The sequence below is a fragment of the Parasteatoda tepidariorum genome, chromosome 6 (genome assembly GCF_982258835.1).
Source record: "Parasteatoda tepidariorum strain Cologne lab strain chromosome 6, Ptep-v5.0, whole genome shotgun sequence".
NCBI lineage: Eukaryota > Metazoa > Arthropoda > Arachnida > Araneae > Theridiidae > Parasteatoda > Parasteatoda tepidariorum.
In genome coordinates this window covers 110,108,303-110,134,532 of record NC_141760.1, presented here as the reverse complement: position 1 = coordinate 110,134,532, position 26,230 = coordinate 110,108,303, and the positions used below count along the sequence as shown (strand labels likewise).

The 26,230-nt window shown below is 34.3% G+C and overlaps 1 protein-coding gene and 1 long non-coding RNA gene across 2 annotated transcripts; one reads left to right on the top strand and one right to left on the bottom strand.

Moving 5' to 3' along the window:
• Positions 1-3,503: 3,503 nt before the first annotated feature.
• Positions 3,504-6,933, bottom strand: LOC147808270 (uncharacterized). The gene is made up of 2 exons (XR_015434931.1): positions 6,813-6,933; positions 3,504-4,808 (listed from the first exon to the last, which is right to left on the bottom strand). It is a non-coding gene; the product is annotated as an uncharacterized LOC147808270 (long non-coding RNA).
• A 10,765-nt stretch (positions 6,934-17,698) lies between these two features.
• On the top strand, positions 17,699-19,219 carry LOC147808269 (protein FAM200A-like). Its single transcript, XM_087166961.1, has 2 exons — positions 17,699-18,085; positions 18,143-19,219. Exons 1-2 carry the CDS (start codon positions 17,699-17,701, stop codon positions 19,217-19,219), a joined length of 1,464 nt encoding a protein of 487 aa, XP_087023087.1.
• Positions 19,220-26,230: the final 7,011 nt, after the last annotated feature.

Sequence of the window (26,230 nt, the reverse complement as noted above, 5' to 3'; positions counted from 1 at the left end):
CAAACTTCACATTAAACTAAGATTTGTTTTATTAATTTATTCACTAAACGTATATGGATTTCATATACCCACCAATCAATTCTGCACTGCTACGCTCTACCAACGCGTTAAATGCAAATTTTTTGCGTAACTTTGTAGAGCTAAAATATTACTTAACTAGGGCCTGGCCAGTCACGATCGGGAATTTAACATTTGGAGCTGTGCATCCACTATGAGAATGTTATGGTTTGTGATAAGATTAACTCTGCAAAAGGGTTAATCCGGGAAAAATTTCAACCATGCGTCATTTGAACATGTTTTTATTTTTGATCAAATTTTACTGCTAATTAACATTCTTTACTGAATCGCGCATAAGCGACCATTATTTCACTTTTAATAAAATATTGACTAACTCAACATTTAATAAAAATAATTATAAAATTTCAAACGTTTATTTATATTTTATTCGTCAAAAATCTTACTGTAAGAATACAATTCAGAAATGTGTAAGAGGATGGACAATTACAAGACTGTTCATTTAAAAGATTCACGATCTTAGACTGTTTCAGGGCATTTATTGTTCATGTTGCTCAAGAGATCTTCAAAATTAAAGCTAAAAAGTTTAATTTGTGTTTTGTATTTTATTAATTTTAGCTTTTTGGTATAAGTAATAAGTCATCCAGTCTTAGTACAAAACACTAGTTCTAAAATGTCTTCAGAGTTGAAAATTTTATTTTTTAAACTAAAACAAATTCTTAATTCCTGACTTTATAAATAGTTATTAAAATAGATGCACGTTTTTAAAACTTTGTTGGTAACTTTAATGCACCTGTTACTAAATTTTATTCGAATTAGAAATTTCAAAATTTGAACAAAGCTGAATTTCAGTATTTTTAAAATATTTCTAAAAGTTTTTTCCATGCAATTTTCACTAAACTTAATATAAATAACTGAAAATGATCGAAACTGCATAACCCTAATTAAAAAAATTTACTATCTAATAGTTGATAAAAATTTAATTTTAAAATTAAATTTTAAGTATACTCTTAATATTATAAATTTTACCGCGTAATTATGCCCCATTGTTTAAACTTATTTTGCCGCCGAGTCAATGAATTAATGTTAGCTTATGGTTAAAATAATTATTATAGTTAGTCTCATGTTAGTAGTTAGCCAGAAATAGCATGTTGAATGAATATGAATGCATAACGAAATTCCTTAAACATGAATTGCTTTAAATTTGCTCATCCAGGTATATTTAAAAAGGAAAAATTCATTCATTTTCCAAATTTACCTTTTGAAACTATGATTAAATAGTGTGTCAGATTCTTTTAAAATTTTTAAAATATCCTTTTATCACGTGCTATGCTCATAGTCAGTTTCGAATAACTAAACGAGCCGAATAACCAGTAATAAATATTGTTCAGTGTTGAAATTTTTATTTGAACAAATAGTTTTGACACTGAATATGTATCAAAGCAGCTAAAAATATTTAAGAGGTGATATGAAGCAAATTGAGGCAAATCCATTTAAAGATTTTCGTTATGCAAATAGACTCGGTGGAGAAATAAGATTAAAAACAAGAATAGTTTTGTAGAGACCCATTTATTAATGTATTAATAGATATATAATTTCAGTTTATCTTCTAAAATCAACTGGAAAGTTGAAATATTTTATTTACCAAAATTCTAACTTATCTAAAATTTTCAGTGCATGCGATAATGTGTATAATTAGTTCTATCTACAGATAAAAATTACTGTTACGCCAAAGCGTGTTAGCGACCAGTTTTCTATTGAGTAGCAAAATTAGAACATTTCTTGAGCAAACCTAACGCGTTCCGCTACGCCGACTTAATTACTAGACAGTCTTGATTTTTCATAAATTTTTTTTTTATAGTTTCGTTCTCAAACTTTATATAAAGCACATTCTTTTAAATTTGGAATAAATACCTAGAATGGTTATTGCCTATACTATATAAATGATTGACAAGTTATAAATTTAAATTTGTTTTGTGAAATTTATCTTAATACAGTTACGTAAATGAAAATAAGACCTAATGTGTGAGGTGCCAACTTAACTATACAACATTGTTTTCCATCAAAGCTAACTGAGATTGGGACGAAAATAAAACTTAAGACATGCGATACTATGACGAGACAGGTAGTCGTTATTGCCTGAATTTTAAATAATTTAAGTGACGGGTACACAGACAGATCCGGAATAGTAAGATAAAATTGGTATTTCGAACAGTACGGGGTACCTTAAATGCGAAAACTGGTATATAATAGTATTTTACTGATGAGGTGGGATCAATTTATAACTATCAATTTCATATCGAGTGTTTTATTAAGGTAACACTAAATTTGTGATATTTTATTTACTAGTTTTCCGGTTTCTAAACATCCCGTTAATTTAAATAGTTTTGAAATTTTAAAATGTTGATTTAATAAATACTAGTTTTTACCTGGGCCCTGAAATTTTTTTTTAAAGATTAAAACAAGTTTAAGAGTTAATTTATTTTAATAATATCCTGCATATATGAGATACGAATTTTGTCTATTATAAATCTTTTTAATTAAACTTTGCTTAAACTTCAGACTAAGTGTATTGTAACTATAGATTTTGAAATTAACTCACCCCCCCCCCCAACAACACATTTACTTCAACAGATTCTAAAGTATGAAAGTAACGCGTGATGTATTTGGTGGAAATATACAGAAAAAGAATATTTAAAAATTTGTAATACCAAAATTAAATCCGATATAAAGTTTTATCCATCTAAATACGTTTCGTTTGAGAATCGAGCGAAAGTATTTTAATTTTCAGCAATTCTCTGAATTTAGTTTATTTGAATTTAAACTGGAACCCCAAAACAATTCTTTTGAATAATACAATTTAGATTTTAGTTAGTGTACTGGACAATAGTTCTGAGGAAAAACATTAATAAATCTAAATCAGTTCCCTTGCGCTAAAATTTAATTTTTCTTAAATATTATGTCATAGCTGATAACGAGTAATAGATAACAAAAAGCTTGCCTTAATAATTTTAAGACTATTAACAGTACATATATAGAAATTAGAGAAGACAGCTGACACATTTGAGAAGGTGCATTCCATTTCTAGAGACTCAATTTAATTTAAGATATTTAATGGGTAAATATGACTCAAAATAATTCAAGACTAAAAACTTCTAGGTATGATAAAAAGGAATGATTAGCTAAATAAGATTTTATTATTCTTTACGTTTAAGAAATATTTGTGAAATAAATTTTTCAGCAATGTACACTTAAATGTCATATAATTTATAAATATGTCTTTAGATGTAATTTAAAATATTTATAGAACTTAATTCTTATAAGAGAAAAATTTAAATTTAAATAATAAAAATATTGAAAATGGAATTTTCATATTCAAGGAGAATGTAAAACAAAACCTCTTTTTCAGTTGAAGTTGAAGTTGATTTTTAGCTGAAGAAATACGATCAGCGTTTCTGTTACGTCAAGACGACTAGGCAACTGAAGTAGGTCATCTTGGCAAACTACGATCCTCATGGCAGCTAGGTCAGCAATGGACACCTTGGCAAACTACGATCCTCATGGCAGCTAGGTCAGCAATGGACACCTTGGCAAACTACGATCCTCATGGCAGCTAGGTCAGCAATGGACACCTTGGCAAACTACGATCCTCATGGCAGCTAGGTCAGCAATGGACACCTTGGCAAACTACGATCCTCATGGCAGCTAGGTCAGCAATGGACACCTTGGCAAACTACGATCCTCATGGCAGCTAGGTCAGCAATGGACACCTTGGCAAACTACGATCCTCATGGCAGCTAGGTCAGCAATGGACACCTTGGCAAACTACGATCCTCATGGCAGCTAGGTCAGCAATGGACACCTTGGCAAACTACGATCCTCATGGCAGCTAGGTCAGCAATGGACACCTTGGCAAACTACGATCCTCATGGCAGCTAGGTCAGCAATGGACACCTTGGCAAACTACGATCCTCATGGCAGCTAGGTCAGCAATGGACACCTTGGCAAACTACGATCCTCATGGCAGCTAGGTCAGCAATGGACACCTTGGCAAACTACGATCCTCATGGCAGCTAGGTCAGCAATGGACACCTTGGCAAACTACGATCCTCATGGCAGCTAGGTCAGCAATGGACACCTTGGCAAACTACGATCCTCATGGCAGCTAGGTCAGCAATGGACACCTTGGCAAACTACGATCCTCATGGCAGCTAGGTCAGCAATGGACACCTTGGCAAACTACGATCCTCATGGCAGCTAGGTCAGCAATGGACACCTTGGCAAACTACGATCCTCATGGCAGCTAGGTCAGCAATGGACACCTTGGCAAACTACGATCCTCATGGCAGCTAGGTCAGCAATGGACACCTTGGCAAACTACGATCCTCATGGCAGCTAGGTCAGCAATGGACACCTTGGCAAACTACGATCCTCATGGCAGCTAGGTCAGCAATGGACACCTTGGCAAACTACGATCCTCATGGCAGCTAGGTCAGCAATGGACACCTTGGCAAACTACGATCCTCATGGCAGCTAGGTCAGCAATGGACACCTTGGCAAACTACGATCCTCATGGCAGCTAGGTCAGCAATGGATACCTTGGCAAACTACGATCCTCATGGCAGCTAGGTCAGCAATGGATACCTTGGCAAACTACGATCCTCATGGCAGCTAGGTCAGCAATGGACACCTCGGCAAACTACGATCGTCGTGGCAGCTAGGTCAGCAATGGACATCTTAGAAAATATGGTACCCAAGGAGACTATATCACGATGAAGTGCTCAATGCAAAGTCTAGTTTTGAAAATAAAAAAAGGCCTTTACTCCCATGGTCAAATTAACATAGGAATTTTACTTTAGTTAGAGGCAGTGTTACAAAATCTTTATGATCTGACAAAATTCTTGAAAACTTGTAACGATGTTCATATCAGTCTGAACATTTAATTCCTACTCGCAGGACCTCTGAGCTATGTGCGTGCTTTTCAAATATCTATCACAGAAATCTATATTAACAAATGCTGACGAAGTTTAAATGAAAACGAAATTTCAATTACCAGAAACTTTAAATAACCACGGAATGAAGAAATTTACAGTCGTAAAAGTTATTTTCGAGGTTTGGTGAAATGATCAAATTTCATTAGCCTCCTGATCATTAGGAGCTCTTATCAGCAGAAGTTAACAACCCCCATACAACCAAGTAACTAAATGAAACACAAATACTTTACATTGCTCAATACTTAAGAAATACTGCTACATTGCTGTAACTTGTTTATATTTAGAGAGAATATTAAAAAATAATTTTATAGCAAGAAAAGTTTTAACTTCTTAAAAAAATTGTTAATTTTTAAGTTTAAATAAGATCTTTGCACTAAATTTCTCTTTAAAATTTTAAGATTTGATAATTTTAACTCCATATTTAGTTTTAAAATGTAGGAAAAATCTAGACAATTTTGAACTAATTTCCATACTGAGTAGAAAAAGAAAGTTTCGGCAAAAAAACATGAAAATAGTGTCTTTATGAACGTTTTGGAACATCGAAATTACTATAAAATAAGTTGCGAGAAAATTTCAAAATAGATTGCCACAAGTTTTTTTTTTATTGATCTAGAGAGTCAAAGTTTCATGGAATAGTCAAAATTATAGAACATGGAACTAGATCAATTTTGAGTTCAATGCAAAATTTTAATTGAGAAAAACTTTTTCCTAATAAAAGCAAAATAACACTAATATTCTCAAATGTTTTACAAATTCTTGAGATTTTATTATGCTTTTTATATCATTTAATTATAAAACGGTCAAAGTTACAAAATCGATTTTAGAGATCTTCACGATTTCGGGAATAATCCACTGTATCCTTAAAAAACCAATTAAGATCAGTGGTGCCCCCCTCCCCGAGCGTAAGCCTTCCAATGATGCTACCTAAGCATAGGCTGATAGATACCAATTCTGATCTTCGCTGTAACCGACCACAGTTCTGACGTAAAGTATCCTCAGTCCGTTCATGATTTAGAAGCTCGTTACCATCAAACTGATCGTGGAAGGATTTACGCAATTTTTAAATTAAATTTAATGTAAAGTTTAAAAATGTATAAAATATTAATTAAAATAAGTTGGAAACTACACATGTTTCATGACACGCTAACGGCTCTACAGTAAATTCTAATTCGTAAATTTCGAAATACCTAAATTAATGTTATTACCCGAGTTTTTTACTATTTTATAATTTCAAAAAGAGACTTAACTACACATTAATATTGAATTTTTAATGAAAAATTTAATATTCTTAAAGCTTGATAAAAATAACTAATTCACACTTGCACCCTAGCTCTTAGTTCATCGCCAACATTATGAAAAATCTACATGTGAAGTTTCAAGCAAGTCTAAAGTAAACTACAATGTGTGCTGGAGTAAAAAATCTCCAAATCTACGTTCTAAAAATGCATTTAAATTGCAACAAAATTCTGAGAGCAAAAACTCTAAACTTTCAGAAAATGCTATGTCTTTATATAAAGTCTATATAATATAAAATAAATTGAAAATTTAATCTTTTAATTTATTCAGACAAAAAGGTTAAATTTTCAAAGCTTAAAAATATTCAAGTGTCTTTATGAGTCTACTTTCATTTGTGAGTGCGAAAAAATTAATATCATTTCAAAAGGTGGATCAAAAATTTAAAAGGTTTTCAAAAGCCAATGAATACAACGTTCTAACGATGAAATGTTAAACAGTAGACTCATGGAATAAAAATTCTATTAAACAATACATTGATCAGATCAAAATAAATCTTAACTTCCTTACCCAATCTAAATCGGATAATGATGATCAACATTCTTCTGTAAGGAGTAGATTTGTTGTTCTTCCATAAGCAACTTTGTGAAGTAAAGTATCAAACATCTGTTTTAAGGTAGCTACTTGGATCCTGCAAGAAAATAGGAAACCAGTCATTAAAAATATAAAATTTGTTGCATGCACAGTGGAGTATGTTTTTACACTTTAGCGTAATATACTTTAAGTTTGCTGATGAACATTGTATACTTATAACTAATAAATCGATAATATTAGACTAATGCTACGACAATACTAGAGCTCTAAGCTATATTCAAATTTCTAGATTTCAGTGACAGTAAAATAGAATTAGATACCTTGCCTTTCAACGTAAATTGTGAAACAGTGAGGTTGGATTTGCAGCTTTAATTAATTTAGTTTCAATGTAACAATCTGAAACAGTTGCTTCTAAATATGCCACAGTTACAAATTACCAAACACTAGTTTCCCAAATCTAAACTCTCATGCCAGAAAATCAGTACTATGCTTGCTTCATTTTATACGCGTGAACAAGTGTTTTTAACTATCAAACCTTTGAAAAAATCATTTCAGAAGTAGACTAACAGACAAGCATTTAGCCTCGTACCTTAAAATAAGTACACCTCACTTCGACACTCAATATAAGTAACTTTTAAAAATTAAATCGTAATTTCATTCATCTCAAATATTTTAAAACTTTTATATAGTTTTGTATTTTAGAAGATTTTACTTAGCCCACTAAACTTTTTAGATTTGTTGAAAAAGAGCTCATCCCTGCTCTAGGCTAACAAAATAGACCGAAAAAAAAGATTGCCCTTTCTCTCGTCGACCAGAGACAAATCCTGTTCTAAACAACGACCCACACCTAAACTTGAAATAGTTATACCTCGTTACAGTAGTCACCGTCACGGGTCCAGAAGAATGGCTAGGGTAGCTCTTACTTTAGACAAACTATAGTTTAACCCCTTAACAGTGACATATTTCAGAAAAATTGACGAAAAATGAAAAAATTGATTCTTTAAGTTATAATAAAAGTTAAAATGGTTTTATTACAAAAATAACATTTTAAATGCAACAACTACTGTATTTATAATTTTTCCATACGCATAAAAGGTAATGGATTACACACACATCTTATGCAATTAAAACAAATTAAACAAAATTTTGAAGCTAAATATAATATAACTAGCATAATATAAAAATACAATTTTCAATACATAAATTTTACAAGTCTTTTACAGTATGGTATATCTCAAAACCCCCACCTAAATTTCCTTCCCTCGACTGATGTCATTATCGGTGATAAACTAGAACTCATCTTATCAGGTAAATAGCGAGTTCAGTATTCTAAGGTAGAAATTAACTATGCTCTGGCTTTACAAAGACTTTGTTAAACAAAATTAAACAAGTTTAAACTTTGTTAAACAAGTTTATGCAACCCAAATTTTAAAAGAAATTTATAACACTAAACTCTATTATTAAGCTTGAATATACAATATTTTGGAATTTAGTGGGAAGTATATTAAGTTTGAAACAGTCACAAAACTTTATAATTCAGTTCAATATCGGAGGGGGAAAAATTGCCACGTTTTAAAAGCAGACTGTTAGATATAGTACTGAAAGTACGCGCAATGTCTAGTATTTAAAAAATAATAATCACGTTAAATCCTGTGAAAAAATATATACAAAACATTAAAACTATTGTTTCGTAAAACTTTAGTTTCATTGCTCTTAGTCAACAATAAATCGCGATTTTATTTCAAGTCGTTTTTACTCAATAATCTAAAGAGAATTTTAACTAAGCGAAGTTGATAAATTTAAAAGTAATTCTTTAAATAAGCAAATATCCCATCAAAATATTCGAAAAAGAACCATTTTTAAATTTCACAAAAGAACTAAGTTAACAAAAGAGGTATATTAATCATACTTAAAGCAATCCCGAATTTTAGACAATTACAAACATACCAACAAGTATCTCGAAAAACTTTAAGTGTATGTAAAAGTAGGGAAAATTAGAAAAAGACTTACTGTAAAGTTATGTAAAAATAGCACCTTCTAATACTACAACAACAAGACAGAGATTCGAAGAACTCGGTTGGTGCAAGTCTTGCCCCGTATTTTATATCCCTTAATATCGATAACGATTGGCAATTATTGTCTATCAAAGTCGAATTGAGTTGATGATGAAGAGGATCCACGCTACTCGCGTTCTTTGGGGCCTCCCTGTGCCGAGCGTTATCACCTGCCAAAAGTTCTGTAGTGTGGAGGTAGCGGGTTCGAATCTCGTCCTACCAAGGATGTGCCTTCGTTTTGTCCTTGTTTAAATTGTACTATCTGTCTTTCTACTTGATGAAGGTTCCGCAGTGGACTGATCGTTGAGGTATGGTTCCTAGCAGATCACCGAAGTCAAGCATCACTGGCTGCGGTCAGTGAGCGGGCGGGTGACCATTTGGATCAGTCTGCGAAGGGACCGAGGGTGTGCTGCATGGATCCTCGCTAAGCTGTTCCACCATAAAGTGCTCGACTTCGCATGCAAGTCGTCGGATTGCCGAAGCGGGTGTGCCATCCCTTCTAAAGAGGATCAAAAATTGTGATGGCATGTCTTCGAATTATCCTCAGGGATGTTTCCCAGACCGTCGCCAATTGTGCAGCTCTAGTGTGACGTAAATAAAGTACCTACTTGATAAAGACTGAAAACCAGTACTTGCGTAATTGAATGTATGTCATGTAATTGAGCACACAAGTATGCATGCATCAATGAATAAAATACTCGTTTTTAATATATCTTCTGCGAGTTGAGTGAGATGAGGTGACTTTTCGGGCTTGAGAAAAATTCTAGCAAAAGTTGTTGAGGAAATAAGACATTTTTACAGAATGATAAAAGGGGCCTCCCTGGATAAGTGGTCTCACCATTCCACCAAACGCTCTCTAACTTGGAAGTAACGGATTCCACCGCCATCCTGAATGTATTATTGAAATATGCTTCTCGAGTTTTTGTTCCGCAGTGATTGTAAAGACACGGTTCCCAATAGAATATCGAAGTCAAGTATTACTGGTTGAGAACAGTAAGCGGGTGGGTAACCGCTTTATTCCGCCGGCGTATGGACCGATTGTGCGCGATATCAGTCCTCGTGACACTGCTCTACCGTAAAGTGCTTGACTTCGGGTGCAAGCCGTCCCTCTACAGAGGATTATAATTGTGATGATAGGTCTTCCAATCATCCATAGGGAGGTTTCCCAGACCCTTTCTGCAGCTCTAGTACGACGTAAATTAAATACCCATCTGCCTACATGAGCTATTTGTTCTTGATATTGACAAGGGTTGATAACCCATACTTTTGAATTTATGCATGTAAAGAAAATAAATAAATTAATAGAACGATACAATATTTCAATAGACAATAGTTTGGTTGTTGAGTTCAGGGGATAGAGCGCTCGCCTTCCGATGAGATGAACCGGGTTTGAATCCCACCAATGGCTGGTCGATATGAATCCACATTCGGTTCACACCGACCACAGTGCTGAAATATCCTCAGTGGTAGACGTATCCCTGGGTTGAGTCCCCTTGCCGTCAGGCTAACCATGGGAGGTTCTCGTGGTCTTCCTCTCCATGCAACGCAAATGGGGTTAGTTCCATCAAAAAGTCCTCCACGAAGGCAAATTTTCTCCCAATACTTGATCTAGGAATCCCCTTGTCTTCTGGATTAGGTTTTAAATTACAAGGATACGGAGTTGAATATCAGAAGTCGTACACCCAAAATTTGGGTCGGCTGTTTAACGACGGTTATAATATAAAATAAAATAGTCTGGTTGTTAAAATCACACTAGAGCTTCTCTAATATTCTAATGGTGACGATCTGCGATTTATCCTCCCTCGTTCGAATTCACGCGCATTACACTACCACAGTTTATATCGGACAGAAGGACCGATCTTTGCACCACGCTACCCAGCCGGTAAATCATGCCTGTACTGTTCCAGTTCTTAAGCAACCAGTTCTTAACTTTACATTATATTCAAGTAAAGATTTGTAAATTATATTGCCCCATATTGTAAGATGATAAAGAACATATATTGCTGTTGTCTGTTCACTTCGGTTAACCTTTCATTCAATGCTTGTGGTGCGAAGAAGGTGATGATTTTGATTTCGGTTGTATAACTGACTTGAAGTCATTATCTCCATGCAGTTGGTGTTGGTTCCACTCCGTTAAAGCGCTGAGGTCTTTTAGTAACTTCAGACACAAAATTGAAACCTTCTCTTTTGCCTCTCGAGACATTAGATACTCAGTTACCTTCCCTATTAAGTCTGTGCCTTTTCTCTAATCGTTTAAGTCTAGATACGTGTCCTCCTGCCGAATACTTTGAAGCGCAGAGGTATCGGGTTCGAATTTCGTTCTAACCCTAATTGTAACTTTATCGAAATTGTGCTATCTGTTCTTAGATTTGACAAAGGTCAAATTGAATAAAATGAAAGGCTTGATTGAATTTTCATTTTATGCATGTGAATAAATCAAATCAAATCTAGCAGGGTAGCAAAGAAACAAAATTTCCGCATGGTGATATGAACAGATTTGTTCCCCGAAATCTCTGAAAGACCACTACGACAAAAGGACTAGCATATAATCTTATTATATCGAAAAACCGTTTTTTCTTAATGAGTACACAAGTCAGCGTAAGTATTTGAAACTTTAAAGCAATTCATAGTGTCAGATGGATTGTTTCAGACTCAAGATTGAAATATAGCCTCATACTATAACATTAGGCAGCCAGAAAAATTGTTTTAACCTCTTGAGTTAGCAAAGGAATGTGACCTACATTTTATATCTTGAGGGAAAATTATAGCTGAGAATAGAACTGAACTATGGGTTTATAATAACAAATATATTTTCAATGATTAGAAAAATAATAGTTATGATATCATGGGGCGTAGCATTTTTAAAAAGTGCTTAAATATGCTTATTTCCGATTTTCGTTTTTAAAAGCCCTTAAGGTGCTTTTTACATTGGGTGTTTTTAAAAAGTGCTCAATTTTCCCTTTTTTAAAACGACATTTTTTTCCCTATGGTCTCGTCACGTATAGTGGGCTTTTCACATTGTTTTATTGACGAGGTCACAATTTATTCAACCACAATCCATTTCGGCGTACCTTCGGTCCATAGAGTATGAAAGCACCAATCACCTTACATGATTGATGAATTACTTGTGAGTCCGCATGTGCGTCTACTGAGCTGGGTCCGGTTGGGTTATTGAACTCTGATGTGCAACTCTGCTGCATTTTCCAAGATATTCGCAATTTCAGACTTCATATTTCCCCTCTGATATCGAACCAAAAAATCTTTTGATCATTTAATAATGGCTAATAAAATCTAGAAAAAGAGTTCTTTACCAAAAATTAGTCATTGAACAGCCGACCCAATTTTAGGTTTGTGACTACTAATGTTAATCTCCGTAGCCTTGTAATTTTGAACCAATCTAGAAGACAAGGAAAATCCTGGATCAGTACCCTTAGAGGTATGATTAGTTATGGGAACATGGAGGACTTTGAGACTCGACAGATTTAATGTGCATCAGTCATCATTTACTATTCGGGTAGTCTTCAGCCGGCGAGGATCGAACCCACGACCTCTTTGGCCCAGTGTCCTACCAACCACGCTATTCCGGCACTGAAAATTATTTTGCAATATGATAATGTATATAGAGTTTAAAAATAAATTTTGAGTGCTTTAAAAGGTGCTTATTTTTTGTTGAATGGTTTGGCTACTCGACCTGTGATATGTGTTTGAGCAACAAAAAACGTCCATTAAACATTTGTCCTACATTTAAAAAACTTTCAGTGTATGAGCGAATAGATGTGGTTAAAGATCAAAATGTTTATCCCCTAATTCCATTGTAAAATGTGTCCATTTAAAAATTGCTTCTGTTGTAAAGCTCACAAGTTAATTTCACTTCACGAAAGAAATGAAAAACATGGAGTCTAAAAATGAAAACACCCAATGAAAGTCGTAAATAAGTGACTGTCGGGGAGGAGGGAAAATGAATTCGATTCTGCTCAATCTAAAGTGGCACACTACCGAAGGGTGTCATCAGCCTTTCGTCGCCACAAATCTAAGTCAAAACAGTAAGTGTGTTATTTCACTTACTGTGATTGGTGTAATAAGAGATCAAATATTCGCAATAGCAGAAAGCTCTAACTGATTCCGAAATGTGTGTATTAAGTGTTTAAAGAGATAATAATTGAATAAAAAAAACAATAAACCAGTCTGTATGTTATAGTAATGATGCCTTGTAATAGCTAATCGTAGACAGAGTGCATAGCGTAGACAGGGTGTATAATCCAGAAGACAAGGAAACTCGATCAAGTATTGGGAGACTTTTCGTGGCGATGAAACTAACCCGCATTTGTGTTACATGGAGAGGAAAACCAAGAAAATTCTCCATGGTTAGCTTGACAGCAAGTGGACTTCTAACCTATGCTCTGTCTACCACTGAGTATATTTTACATCAGAACTGTACTCGGTGCGAGCCGGGTGCGGAATTAGTATCCACCAGTCATCGCTGGGATTCGCACCCATTTCAGCTCATTGGAAGGCGAACGCTGCATCCCCTGAGAAACCACGACTCATTGCAGGTTATTTTATACTTTATAGCCTTCCTTGAACAGCAGACCCAAATTTGAGACTACCAATGTTCAACTCCATAGTCTTGCAATTTAGAACTCAATCTAGAAGAAAAGGGAACTCCTGGATATAGTATGGGGAGAAATTTTGCCTTCGTGGAAAACTTTTCGATGGAACTACCCAGCATTTCGTTACACGGAGGGAAAAACCACGAAAACCTCCCATGATTGGCCTGATGGCAAGAGGACTCTAACCCATAATCCATCTACCACTGAGGAGGATAAATTACGTAACCTTACAGGTTATTAGGGAGAATATAATTACCATTATAAAATTGCAAGAGGGAAAAAACTTACTATATGCATATTTTTATCGTAGTTAATTGACGACGTGTTTGCATGAAATAAGCTTTCGAAAAATTTAAAAGTAGATTGATTTGTAGATAAATTTATGGAATTTAAAAATTTAACAGAATTTTTAACTTATACGTGTTTCTAATGCAGCGTACTTTTTATTTATTTATTGCATTTAAAAGCTTTTGTTTACAATTGTCGGAATGATTTTAATAAAAATTCGGCATTGTTCTTCTTTCAACCATGAGTATTTTGACAGTTAAATTAAAAAGACAAAAGAATTTCGTTTTTCTCCCCCCTCATGCTACACCTCTCAGATTGCCAGACTAAGATTCATCCGTTGACTCTTCTCTTTAGTTTAACCTTCAGTTTAAGATTTAAGTGATATTGAGTGAATTTTAAAACTGACTTAAAATTGGTATATTTTTAAGAATGCTGAAATATAAATTTAATCTTTAAGTGTTTTTCGTAATTCTAAGTTCATAAATTTGAAATGGCATGTGTGTTGGAATTTTAAATCGGTCAACGAGTTTAACAAAACAGCGACTTTTTATTTTATTTTATAACCGTCGTTGAACAGCCGACCCAATTTTCTGAGTTTACGACTACCAATGCTCAACTCCGTGGCTTTGTCATTTTGAACGCAAACCAAAAGACAAGGGAATTCCTGGATCAAGTAGTGGGAGAAATTTGCCTTCGTGGAGAACTTTTTGATGGAGCTCACCCGCATTTGCGTTACATGGAGAGGAAGACCACGAGAACCTCCCATGGTTAGTCTGACTGCGAGGGGACTCTAACCCATGATCCGTTTACCACTGAGGGTATTTCACGTCAGCACCGTAGTTGCTGCAAGCCGGTTGCGGAATTCGTATCGACAGGGATTCGACCCCGTTTCGCCTCATTGGAAAACGAACGCTCTATCCCTTGAGTCATCAAGGCTCACAATAGCGACTTTGTAAAGAAGAGCTTTTCGATTATATATTTATAATTTCAAAACATAATTGTAACAAAATGGGAATAATTCTGTTTTTAAAAAAAGAAAAAAATTTAAAAAAAAGCGCTGTCCATAAGAATTTGAGAATACGCTCTTAACAAGCAAAGATAGCTGCCATATAAAAATCGTGATTTCCGGTTCAGAATTACCTTCAATACAATATTTGAAAAATTTAATCAGGTGAATTAAAAGCTATAAAGTTTAAATAATTTCATTCTTAGATGACGTTTTACACTTTGATAATGTCGTAAATAAATTAGATAATGTAGGAAAAAATCCAGAAAATTTTCCAAACTCAATTTTTTTCCCCTATAATTCTCCAATGTGTCCTAAATTTTAGAATCTTTGTGAAATAAATTGTGTAAAAAATTTTAAATTACTTAAGTTAAGATATATCGTTTATAAATGATGTCACACACATCCCCCCTCAAATATTTTTGATCCACCCTTTCATACCTGTGGCAGAATTTATTCGGGTTTTCTGCGACAAACTTCCCTAGCACTAATATTTTGCTTAACTCCTTCCTTCTCGCTCCCGCGAAAATGACGGGGTGAGGTTTCGCCCTCTATTTCTCGCTCCCGTGATATTTCCGGGCTGGAGTATTCAGTTGTAACGCACCAGTAAGAATAAAACTAATTAATTTATTTTGCCCGGAAAACCTTTTATTTCTCATTTTGCACACCAGATGGCAGTACCAGGACATTTTTAAGATAATTGGGGGACGTTCAAAAAGTACGTACATCCCGAAGACGGGGGAGGGGTTGCTATTTTTGTAACGTTTTGTACGATGGGGAGAGGGGGAGGTATTATACAAAGTACGTACATTATAAGCATACACCAAAGATAAAGTTGGGTGTTATTGTTTAAATAATTTAAATGAATAAATTATTTTAAATAAATATTTAATTTTCTTTAAAGCATAATTGTCTTAATTTTTATGAAAAAGGGAGGTAGACTAATAAAATGTAAGTAGTCTAAGGGGGCGGGGGAGTAAGACATCATGTACGGTAATGTACGAAGAGGGAAAGGGGCTAAAATTTCTCCATTTTTGTGTACATACTTTTTGAACGGCACCATTGTAAATAGTTTATTTTAAACTAGATGTCAGCACTAATCAAATACGTGTATTTGTAATATGATATAAAAAATAGGCACTTTTATGACCGTTTTCTTGAAAATTAACCGAATGTTTTTTTTATTTTTTTAAGTAAAGTGTGTTACGTTTATCTTCCTTTTTGTTAGTAATTGTCACAATTTCACAAGGCCTCCTCCTCCCCTCTAAGAGTGACGTCATTTAGAAACATCCTCTGAAAAGAAATAAGTTGTTGCTATTGTTGATGTAGTTCATTTACGTCGCACTAGAGCTGCACAATGGGCTATTGGCGACGGTCTGGAAAACATCCCTGAGGATGATCCGAAGACATGCCATCACAATTTTAATCCTCTGCAGAAGGGATGGCTTCGGTAGCCCAACGACCTGCTCTGGAATTCAAGCACTTTACGGTAGAACAGTTTAATGGGGACAAATACCGCATATCCTCGGTCCCTACGCAGACTGATCCAAGTGATCACCCATCCGCACACTGACCTGATACTTGACTTCGGTTATCTGCTGGCAGCCGTGTCTTAACGATCAGTCCACTGCGGGACAAGTAGAAATAAAAAAATATCGAAATGTTAAATTAATGTTCAATCGCTGTCTTATCAATGTTAAATCGCAATAAAATAATGTTAAATCGGTACTAGAAGGTGAGGTAAAAAACATCCAAACCAGTCTGATTGCTGAAAAATTGTACTGTTTCTTATAATGGCATTTCAATTCCTCTCTTTCTTTCTACGTCATAGGTTCCCGACAGAGGAATGACCGCCCCACTCCCCCAGTAGGAAGTGAAGCTAAACTCAGAGATTAAGGCAGTGTGTTCCAAACTGTGGGGCGCGCCCCCCTAGGGGGGCGCGAGACTGTTGCAGGGGGGGCACGCAGCTGATTCCAAAATATCATTTTCGAATACAAACCAAAAAAGTCGAATAGGTGTCAAAAAATTAATCAGAAAAACGGTTATACGTAATCCACAATCCTCGCCGCGAATTTCTCGGGTATAAATGCTAAAAAATCCATCCATACTATTGCTGGAACGAAAACATCTTGCTTTCCCGTTTGGAGCCGCACACTAGACAAGCACTCGGATCATCCCGGGTATTCTCGGGGTTACTCCCGCCAAACTTCAGTAAACAGAAGCAGGCAGCAGGCCCCGACAAGGCTTATGAGTCAAGGCCGTCGTTAATTCGACGACGTTAGCGCTCATTACATCTGGTGTGGAACTATGATCAATTGCGCGCGACTGCGGGGTTTTTCAAACTCGGACGATGCGACTACTCCTGGATGCGTGCGCCCAGACGAGAGCAGACACGCGGCATTTCGTTAAGAAACGTTGGTTAAACTCGACCGTTTCCACGCAGATTGTCTACAAACTCTACAAACTCGCTTTGGTACACTTCTAAATTAATATTGAGGTAAATTTCAAAACTGTTATAAAGTATTTTTATTTGATTTAAAATAAAAATCCTTTTAGATGGATAAATACGTAACTGGGTTGAAAAGAAAATTGAATGAAGCAGAAGCAGGCGGCAAAAGAAGAGGTAACGAAAATAGCGGAACATCTTCGCAAAATAGTAAACCTAAATGTAGAAAATATGATCCAATGTACTTATGATTTGGATTTACATGTAAAGTCATTAATGGCCAAGAACGACCAATGTGTTTGCTGTGTCTGAATACTTTGGCCTCAGACAGCATGAAACCAAATAAATTAAAACGGCATCTCGAAAACGTACGTGCGGATCACGTTGGCAAGACAATAGAATTTTTCCAAAGGAAATTGGAAAATTTAAATAAACAAAAAGAAATGTTTTCAAAGACCATGTCTGTTACACAAAAAGCATTGCTTGCGTCTTATAAGGTTTCTTATAGAATTGCTAAATGCAAAAAACCCCATGTAATAGGAGAAACTTTAGTGCTACCTGCAGCTATTGACATGGTAGCTACGATGCTGGGTGAATCATATGCTGATCAACTTAAAATCATCCCACTTGCAGATAATACGGTGGGAAGACGAATATCCGATATATCTGAAGATCTTTGCGATCAATTAATAGAAAAAGTAAAACTATCTTCTTTCGCGTTGCAAGTAGATGAGGCTACAGATGTTCTTAAGGATGCACACTTGATTACATATGTAAGATATGTTGTGGAAACTGATGTTAGAGAAGACATGTTATTCTGTAAACCTATTGAAGGCAATACTACAGCAAGTGAAGTTTTTAATATGATTGATAAATTTTTCAATGAATATAACATTCTGTAGGAGAACTGTGTTGGACTATGCACAGATGGAGCTCCATCTATGGCAGGAAAAAACGCTGGTCTACAGGCACTAGTTCGAAAGGTGGCTCCTCGGGCAAGTTGGACGCATTGCATCATTCATAGACAATCACTTGTTTCAAGAGATATGGGTGAAGATTTACTAACAGTATTTCAAGTTATTATAAGAGTTGTAAATTTTATCAAAAATAGCCCATTAAGAGGAAGGCTTTTCGTAAAACTGTGTAATGACATGGGTTCAGAATATACATCACTTCTATATTATTGTGAGGCACGCTGGCTTTCTCGTTCCAAAGTACTTCAAAGGGTGTTTGAGCTAAAAGAAGAGATCGCCATATTCCTTACTGATAATAATAGAGATGAAGCAAACTTGTTTTATGACACGAAATTCCTTGTAAAACTTGCGTATTTAGTGGATATTTTTCAAAGACTCAGTACTTTAAATAAATCAATGCAAGGGCCTCAAATTCATGCTTTTGTCCAGAAAGACAGGGTTACTGCATTTATGAGAAAATTGGAACTGTGGATAATAAGTTTGAAAAATAATAACTTTGGCATGTTTCCCACTTTTAAAATTACCTGTCTTGCAGATGAAATAGAAGAAAGTAAAGTTCTTATTAATAAACACTTGACCAGTTTAAGGGAGCAATTCTCGTTTTACTTTAAAGATCTTGACATGTCCAAATATGAATGGATTAGAAACCCGTTTGTGATTGAAAAATATGATGATTTTGGCCTTACGACAGCAGAGCAGGAAATGATATTTGACTTATCTAGTGACAGCACATTAAAGCAGATGTTTCAACACGAAAATAATATTGTCACGTTTTGGTTACGAGTAAAGGACGAGTTTCCTACTTTAACAAATAAAGCTTTAGAAATTTTATTGCCCTTTGTAACATCTTACTTATGTGAAACTGGGTTTTCTGCAGTAGCTGTCTTAAAGACAAAGTATCGATCTTGCTTAAAGATTGAAAAGGAACTGAGAACCGCGATATCTTCAATGATACCACGGTTTGACAAAATTTGTGCTGAAAAACAAGCTCACCCTTCACATTAAATTTTTATAATGTTGTATTAATGTTGAATTCTATTTTTTGTACTTTTGCAAGATTTGTTTTTATTACATTATATTATTATTTCTTAAAATAGATAATTATTTTTTATGTATTTTTATACATAATATTGTATATTATTTTGTAGCCCATTAAATAAATTACAATATCAGATGAGTGTTTATGAAATTGGATTGTTAGAAAAATTAAGGGGGGCACAAAAAATTTTTTTTCCAAAGAGGGGGGCGCAGGTACAAAAAGTTTGGAAAGCACTGGATTAAGGGATGCTACGGATTTTCGGGACTCCTCTAGCACCATTCAACTTGATGAAGTTTTGCAAAAGAATTTTGCAGGGTAGCAAAGAAACAAAAATCACGCATAGTGATATAAACACAGATTCTTTTCCGAAATCTCTGAAAATCTTCGACGATCAAAAAAAAAAAAAAAAAAAAAAAAAAAAAAAAAAAAAAAAAAAAAAGAAACAAAAAAAACAGCATACGATGTTTTTATATCGAAAAACCGTTCTTCCTAATAAGTAAGCAGGCCAGCGTACGTAAGCTTCAGAATGAATTATTTTTTAAAAAAAAATTATCAAATTTTTAATTACAATTTACAAAATTTATTTTAACTTTGCGTATATGAACGCTTGTGTTCGAAGCATGAAAGATAATACGTGAATAAAGATCAACGTGAATAAAGTGTTATATATATATCAAAATAATTATTTTTCTTTGGGAAAAAGGGATTAAAAGCTGAAAAACGGTTAAATTTCGACTCCGGAGCTACGCACATGACTCACTCCATAACTCCCTTTAATATTAACTTAAAATTTTCAAACTCTGCCCGGAATTAGAGTTTCATATACCAAACAATCGTACGAAAGAGAATTTTTATACACTAATTATGGGGCACATAAAGGACCAAAATAGATTTTGTTAATTAACCGGAAGGAAGTTCTTTAAGCTATATATTCATGGCAGCAACGCGAGAGCCGTGATCAGGTTGTTAGCGGCATGATAACGAAGTTTGTAGACGCGGTGGTTAGGGGTTCGATCCTGGTCACGGATTAATTTTTAAATTTTTTTTCTATTTACTTTATTTTATTTTCTAAAATTTATTTTTCGATATTTAAACGTGGATAAAAGGTTATATATATAAAAATAATTATTTTTATTTGGGAAAAAGGGATTAATAGCTGAAAAACGGTTAAATTCCGAATCCGGAGCTACGCAAACGACTCACTCCGTAACTCCCTTTAATATTAACTTATAATTTTCAAACTCTGCCCGGAATTAGAGTTTCATATACCAAACAATCGTACAAAAGAGAAGTTTTATACACTAATTAGGAGGCACATAAAGGGCCAAAATAGACTTTGTTAATTAACCGGAAGGAAGTTCTTTAAGCTATATATTCATGGAAGCAACGCGTGCGCCGTGGTGAGGTTGTTAGCGCCATGATAACGAAGTTTGTAGACGCGGTGGTTAGGGGTTCGATCCTGGTCACGGATTAATTTTTAAATTTTTTTTCTATTTACATTATTTTATTTTCTAAAATTTATTTTTCGATATTTAAACGTGGATAAAAGGTTATATATACAAAAATAATTATTTTTATTTGGGAAAAAGGGATTAATATCTGAAAAACGGTTAAATTCCGAATCCGGAGCTACGCAAACGACTCACTCCGTAACTCCCTTTAATATTAACTTATAATTTTCAAACTCTGCCCGGAATTAGAGTTTCATATACCAAACAATCGTACCAAAGAGAAGTTTTATACACTAATTAGGGGGCACATAAAGGGCCAAAATAGATTTTGTTAATTAACCGGAAGGAAGTTCTTTAAGCTATATATTCGTGGAAGCAACGCGTGAGCCGTGGTGAGGTTGTTAGCGCCATGATAACGAAGTTTGTAGACGCGGTGGTTAGGTGTTCGATCCTGGTCACGGATTAATTTTTAAATTTTTTACTATTTACTTTATTTTATTTTTTAAAATTTATTTTTCGATATTTAAACGTGAATAAAAGGTTATATATATATAAATAATTATTTTTCTTCGGGAAAAAGGGATTAATAGCTGAAAAACGGTTAAATTCCGACTCCGGAGCTACGCACACGACTCACTCCGTAACTCCCTTTAATATTAACTTATAATTTTCAAACTTTGCCCGGAATTAGAGTTTCATATACCAAACAATCGTACAAAAGAGAATTCTTATACACTATTTAGGGGGCACATAAAGGGCCAAAATAGATTTTGTTAATTAACCGGAAGGAAGTTCTTTAAGCTATATATTCATGGAAGCAACGCGTGAGCCGTGGTGAGGTTGTTAGCGCCATGATAACGAAGGTTGTAGACGCGATGGTTAGGGGTTCGATCCTGGTCCTGGATTAATTTTTAAATTTTTTTTCCATTTACTTTATTTTATTTTTTAAAATTTATTTTTCGATATTTAAACGTGAATAAAAGGTTATATTTATAAAAATAATTAATTTTCTTTTGGAAAAAGGGATTAATAGCTGAAAAACGGTTAAATTCCGACTCCGGAGCTACGCACATGACTCAATCCGTAACTCCCTTTAATTATAACTTATAATTTTCAAACTCTGCCCGGAATTAGAGTTTCATATACCAAACAATCGTACAAAAGAGAATTTTTATACACTAATTAGGAGGCACATAAAGGGCCAAAATAGATTTTGTTAATTAACCGGAAGGAAGTTCTTTAAGCTATATATTCATGGGAGCAACGCGTGAGCCGTGGTGAGATTGTTAGCGCCATGATAACAAGTTTGTAGACGCGGTGGTTAGGGGTTCGATCCTGGTTCTGGATTAATTTTTAAATTTTTTTTCTATTTACTTTATTTTATTTTTTAAAATTTATTTTTCGATATTTAAACGTGTATAAAAGGTTATATTTTTAAAAATAATTATTTTTCTTTGGGAAAAAAGGATTAATAGCTAAAAAGCGGTTAAATTCCGACTCCGGAGCTACGCACACGACTCACTCCGTAACTCCCTTTAATATTAACTTATGATTTTCAAACTCTCCCCGGAATTAGAGTTTCATTTACCAAAGAATCGTACCAAAGAGAATTTTTATATACTAATTAGGGGGCACATAAAGGGCCAAAATAGATTTTGTTAATTAACCGGAAGGAAGTTCTTTTAGCTATATATTCATGGAAGCAACGCGTGAGCCGTGGTGAGGTTGTTAGCGGTATGATAACGAAGGTTGTAGACGCGGTGGTTAGGGGTTCGATCCTGGTCCTGGATTAATTTTAAAATTTTTTTTCCATTTACTTTATTTTATTTTTTAAAATTTATTTTTCGATATTTAAACGTGAATAAAAGGTTATATTTATAAAAATAATTAATTTTCTTTTGGAAAAAGGGATTAATAGCTGAAAAACGGTTAAATTCCGACTCCGGAGCTACGCACACGACTCACTCCGTAACTCCCTTTAATATTAACTTATAATTTTCAAACTCTGCCCGGAATAAGAGTTTCATATACCAAACAATCGTACAAAAGAGAATTTTTATACACTAATTAGGAGGCACATAAAGGGCCAAAATAGATTTTGTTAATTAACCGGAAGGAAGTTCTTTAAGCTATATATTCATGGGAGCAACGCGTGAGCCGTGGTGAGGTTGTTAGCGCCATGATAACAAGTTTGTGGACGCGGTGGTTAGGGGTTCGATCCTGGTTCTGGATTAATTTTTAAATTTTTTTTCTATTTACTTTATTTTATTTTTTAAAATTTATTTTTCGATATTTAAACGTGAATAAAAGGTTATATTTTTAAAAATAATTATTTTTCTTTGGGATAAAGGGATTAATAGCTGAAAAACGGTTAAATTCCGACTCCGGAGCTACGCACACGACTCACTCCGTAACTCCCTTTAATATTAACTTATAATTTTCAAACTCTGCCCGGAATTAGAGTTTCATTTACCAAAGAATCGTACCAAAGAGAATTTTTATATACTAATTAGGGGGCACATAAAGGGCCAAAATAGATTTTGTTAATTAACCGGAAGGAAGTTCTTTTAGCTATATATTCATGGAAGCAACGCGTGAGCCGTGGTGAGGTTGTTAGCGGTATGATAACGAAGGTTGTAGACGCGGTGGTTAGGGGTTCGATCCTGGTCCTGGATTAATTTTAAAATTTTTTTTCCATTTACTTTATTTTATTTTTTAAAATTTATTTTTCGATATTTAAACGTGAATAAAAGGTTATATTTATAAAAATAATTAATTTTCTTTTGGAAAAAGGGATTAATAGCTGAAAAACGGTTAAATTCCGACTCCGGAGCTACGCACACGACTCACTCCGTAACTCCCTTTAATATTAACTTATAATTTTCAAACTCTGCCCGGAATAAGAGTTTCATATACCAAACAATCGTACAAAAGAGAATTTTTATACACTAATTAGGAGGCACATAAAGGGCCAAAATAGATTTTGTTAATTAACCGGAAGGAAGTTCTTTAAGCTATATATTCATGGGAGCAACGCGTGAACCGTGGTGAGGTTGTTAGCGCCATGATAACAAGTTTGTAGACGCGGTGGTTAGGGGTTCGATCCTGGTTCTGGATTAATTTTTAAATTTTTTTTCTATTTACTTTATTTTATTTTTTAAAATTTATTTTTCGATATTTAAACGTGAATAAAAGGTTATATTTTTAAAAATAATTATTTTTCTTTGGGAAAAAGGGATTAATAGCTGAAAAACGGTTAAATTCCAACTCCGGAGCTACGCACACGACTCACTCCGTAACTCCCTTTAATATTAACTTATGATTTTCAAACTCTCCCCGGAATTAGAGTTTCATTTACCAAAGAATCGTACCAAAGAGAATTTTTATACACTAATTAGGGGGCACATAAAGGGCCAAAATAGATTTTGTTAATTAACCGGAAGGAAGTTCTTTAAGCTATATATTCATGGAAGCAACGCGTGAGCCGTGGTGAGGTTGTTAGCGCCATGATAACGAAGTTTGTAGACGCGGTGGTTAGGTGTTCGATCCTGGTCACGGATTAATTTTTAAATTTTTTACTATTTACTTTATTTTATTTTTTAAAATTTATTTTTCGATATTTAAACGTGAATAAAAGGTTATATATATATAAATAATTATTTTTCTTCGGGAAAAAGGGATTAATAGCTGAAAAACGGTTAAATTCCGACTCCGGAGCTACGCACACGACTCACTCCGTAACTCCCTTTAATATTAACTTATAATTTTCAAACTTTGCCCGGAATTAGAGTTTCATATACCAAACAATCGTACAAAAGAGAATTTTTATACACTATTTAGGGGGCACATAAAGGGCCAAAATAGATTTTGTTAATTAACCGGAAGGAAGTTCTTTGAGCTATATATTCATGGAAGCAACGCGTGAGCCGTGGTGAGGTTGTTAGCGCCATGATAACGAAGGTTGTAGACGCGATAGTTAGGGGTTCGATCCTGGTCCTGGATTAATTTTTAAATTTTTTTTCCATTTACTTTATTTTATTTTTTAAAATTTATTTTTCGATATTTAAACGTGAATAAAAGGTTATATTTATGAAAATAATTAATTTTCTTTTGGAAAAAGGGATTAATAGCTGAAAAACGGTTAAATTCCGACTCCGGAGCTACGCACATGACTCAATCCGTAACTCCCTTTAATTATAACTTATAATTTTCAAACTCTGCCCGGAATTAGAGTTTCATATACCAAACAATCGTACAAAAGAGAATTTTTATACACTAATTAGGAGGCACATAAAGGGCCAAAATAGATTTTGTTAATTAACCGGAAGGAAGTTCTTTAAGCTATATATTCTTGGGAGCAACGCGTGAGCCGTGGTGAGATTGTTAGCGCCATGATAACAAGTTTGTAGACGCGGTGGTTAGGGTTCGATCCTGGTTCTGGATTAATTTTTAAATTTTTTTTCTATTTACTTTATTTTATTTTTTAAAATTTATTTTTCGATATTTAAACAAGTATAAAAGGTTATATTTTTAAAAATAATTATTTTTCTTTGGGAAAAAGGATTAATAGCTAAAAAGCGGTTAAATTCCGACTCCGGAGCTACGCACACGACTCACTCCGTAACTCCCTTTAATATTAACTTATGATTTTCAAACTCTCCCCGGAATTAGAGTTTCATTTACCAAAGAATCGTACCAAAGAGAATTTTTATATACTAATTAGGGGGCACATAAAGGGCCAAAATAGATTTTGTTAATTAACCGGAAGGAAGTTCTTTTAGCTATATATTCATGGAAGCAACGCGTGAGCCGTGGTGAGGTTGTTAGCGGTATGATAACGAAGGTTGTAGACGCGGTGGTTAGGGGTTCGATCCTGGTCCTGGATTAATTTTAAAATTTTTTTTCCATTTACTTTATTTTATTTTTTAAAATTTATTTTTCGATATTTAAACGAGAATAAAAGGTTATATTTATAAAAATAATTAATTTTCTTTTGGAAAAAGGGATTAATAGCTGAAAAACGGTTAAATTCCGACTCCGGAGCTACGCACACGACTCACTCCGTAACTCCCTTTAATATTAACTTATAATTTTCAAACTCTGCCCGGAATAAGAGTTTCATATACCAAACAATCGTACAAAAGAGAATTTTTATACACTAATTAGGAGGCACATAAAGGGCCAAAATAGATTTTGTTAATTAACCGGAAGGAAGTTCTTTAAGCTATATATTCATGGGAGCAACGCGTGAGCCGTGGTGAGGTTGTTAGCGCCATGATAACAAGTTTGTGGACGCGGTGGTTAGGGGTTCGATCCTGGTTCTGGATTAATTTTTAAATTTTTTTTTCTATTTACTTTATTTTATTTTTTAAAATTTATTTTTCGATATTTAAACGTGAATAAAAGGTTATATTTTTAAAAATAATTATTTTTGTTTGGGATAAAGGGATTAATAGCTGAAAAACGGTTAAATTCCGACTCCGGAGCTACGCACACGACTCACTCCGTAACTCCCTTTAATATTAA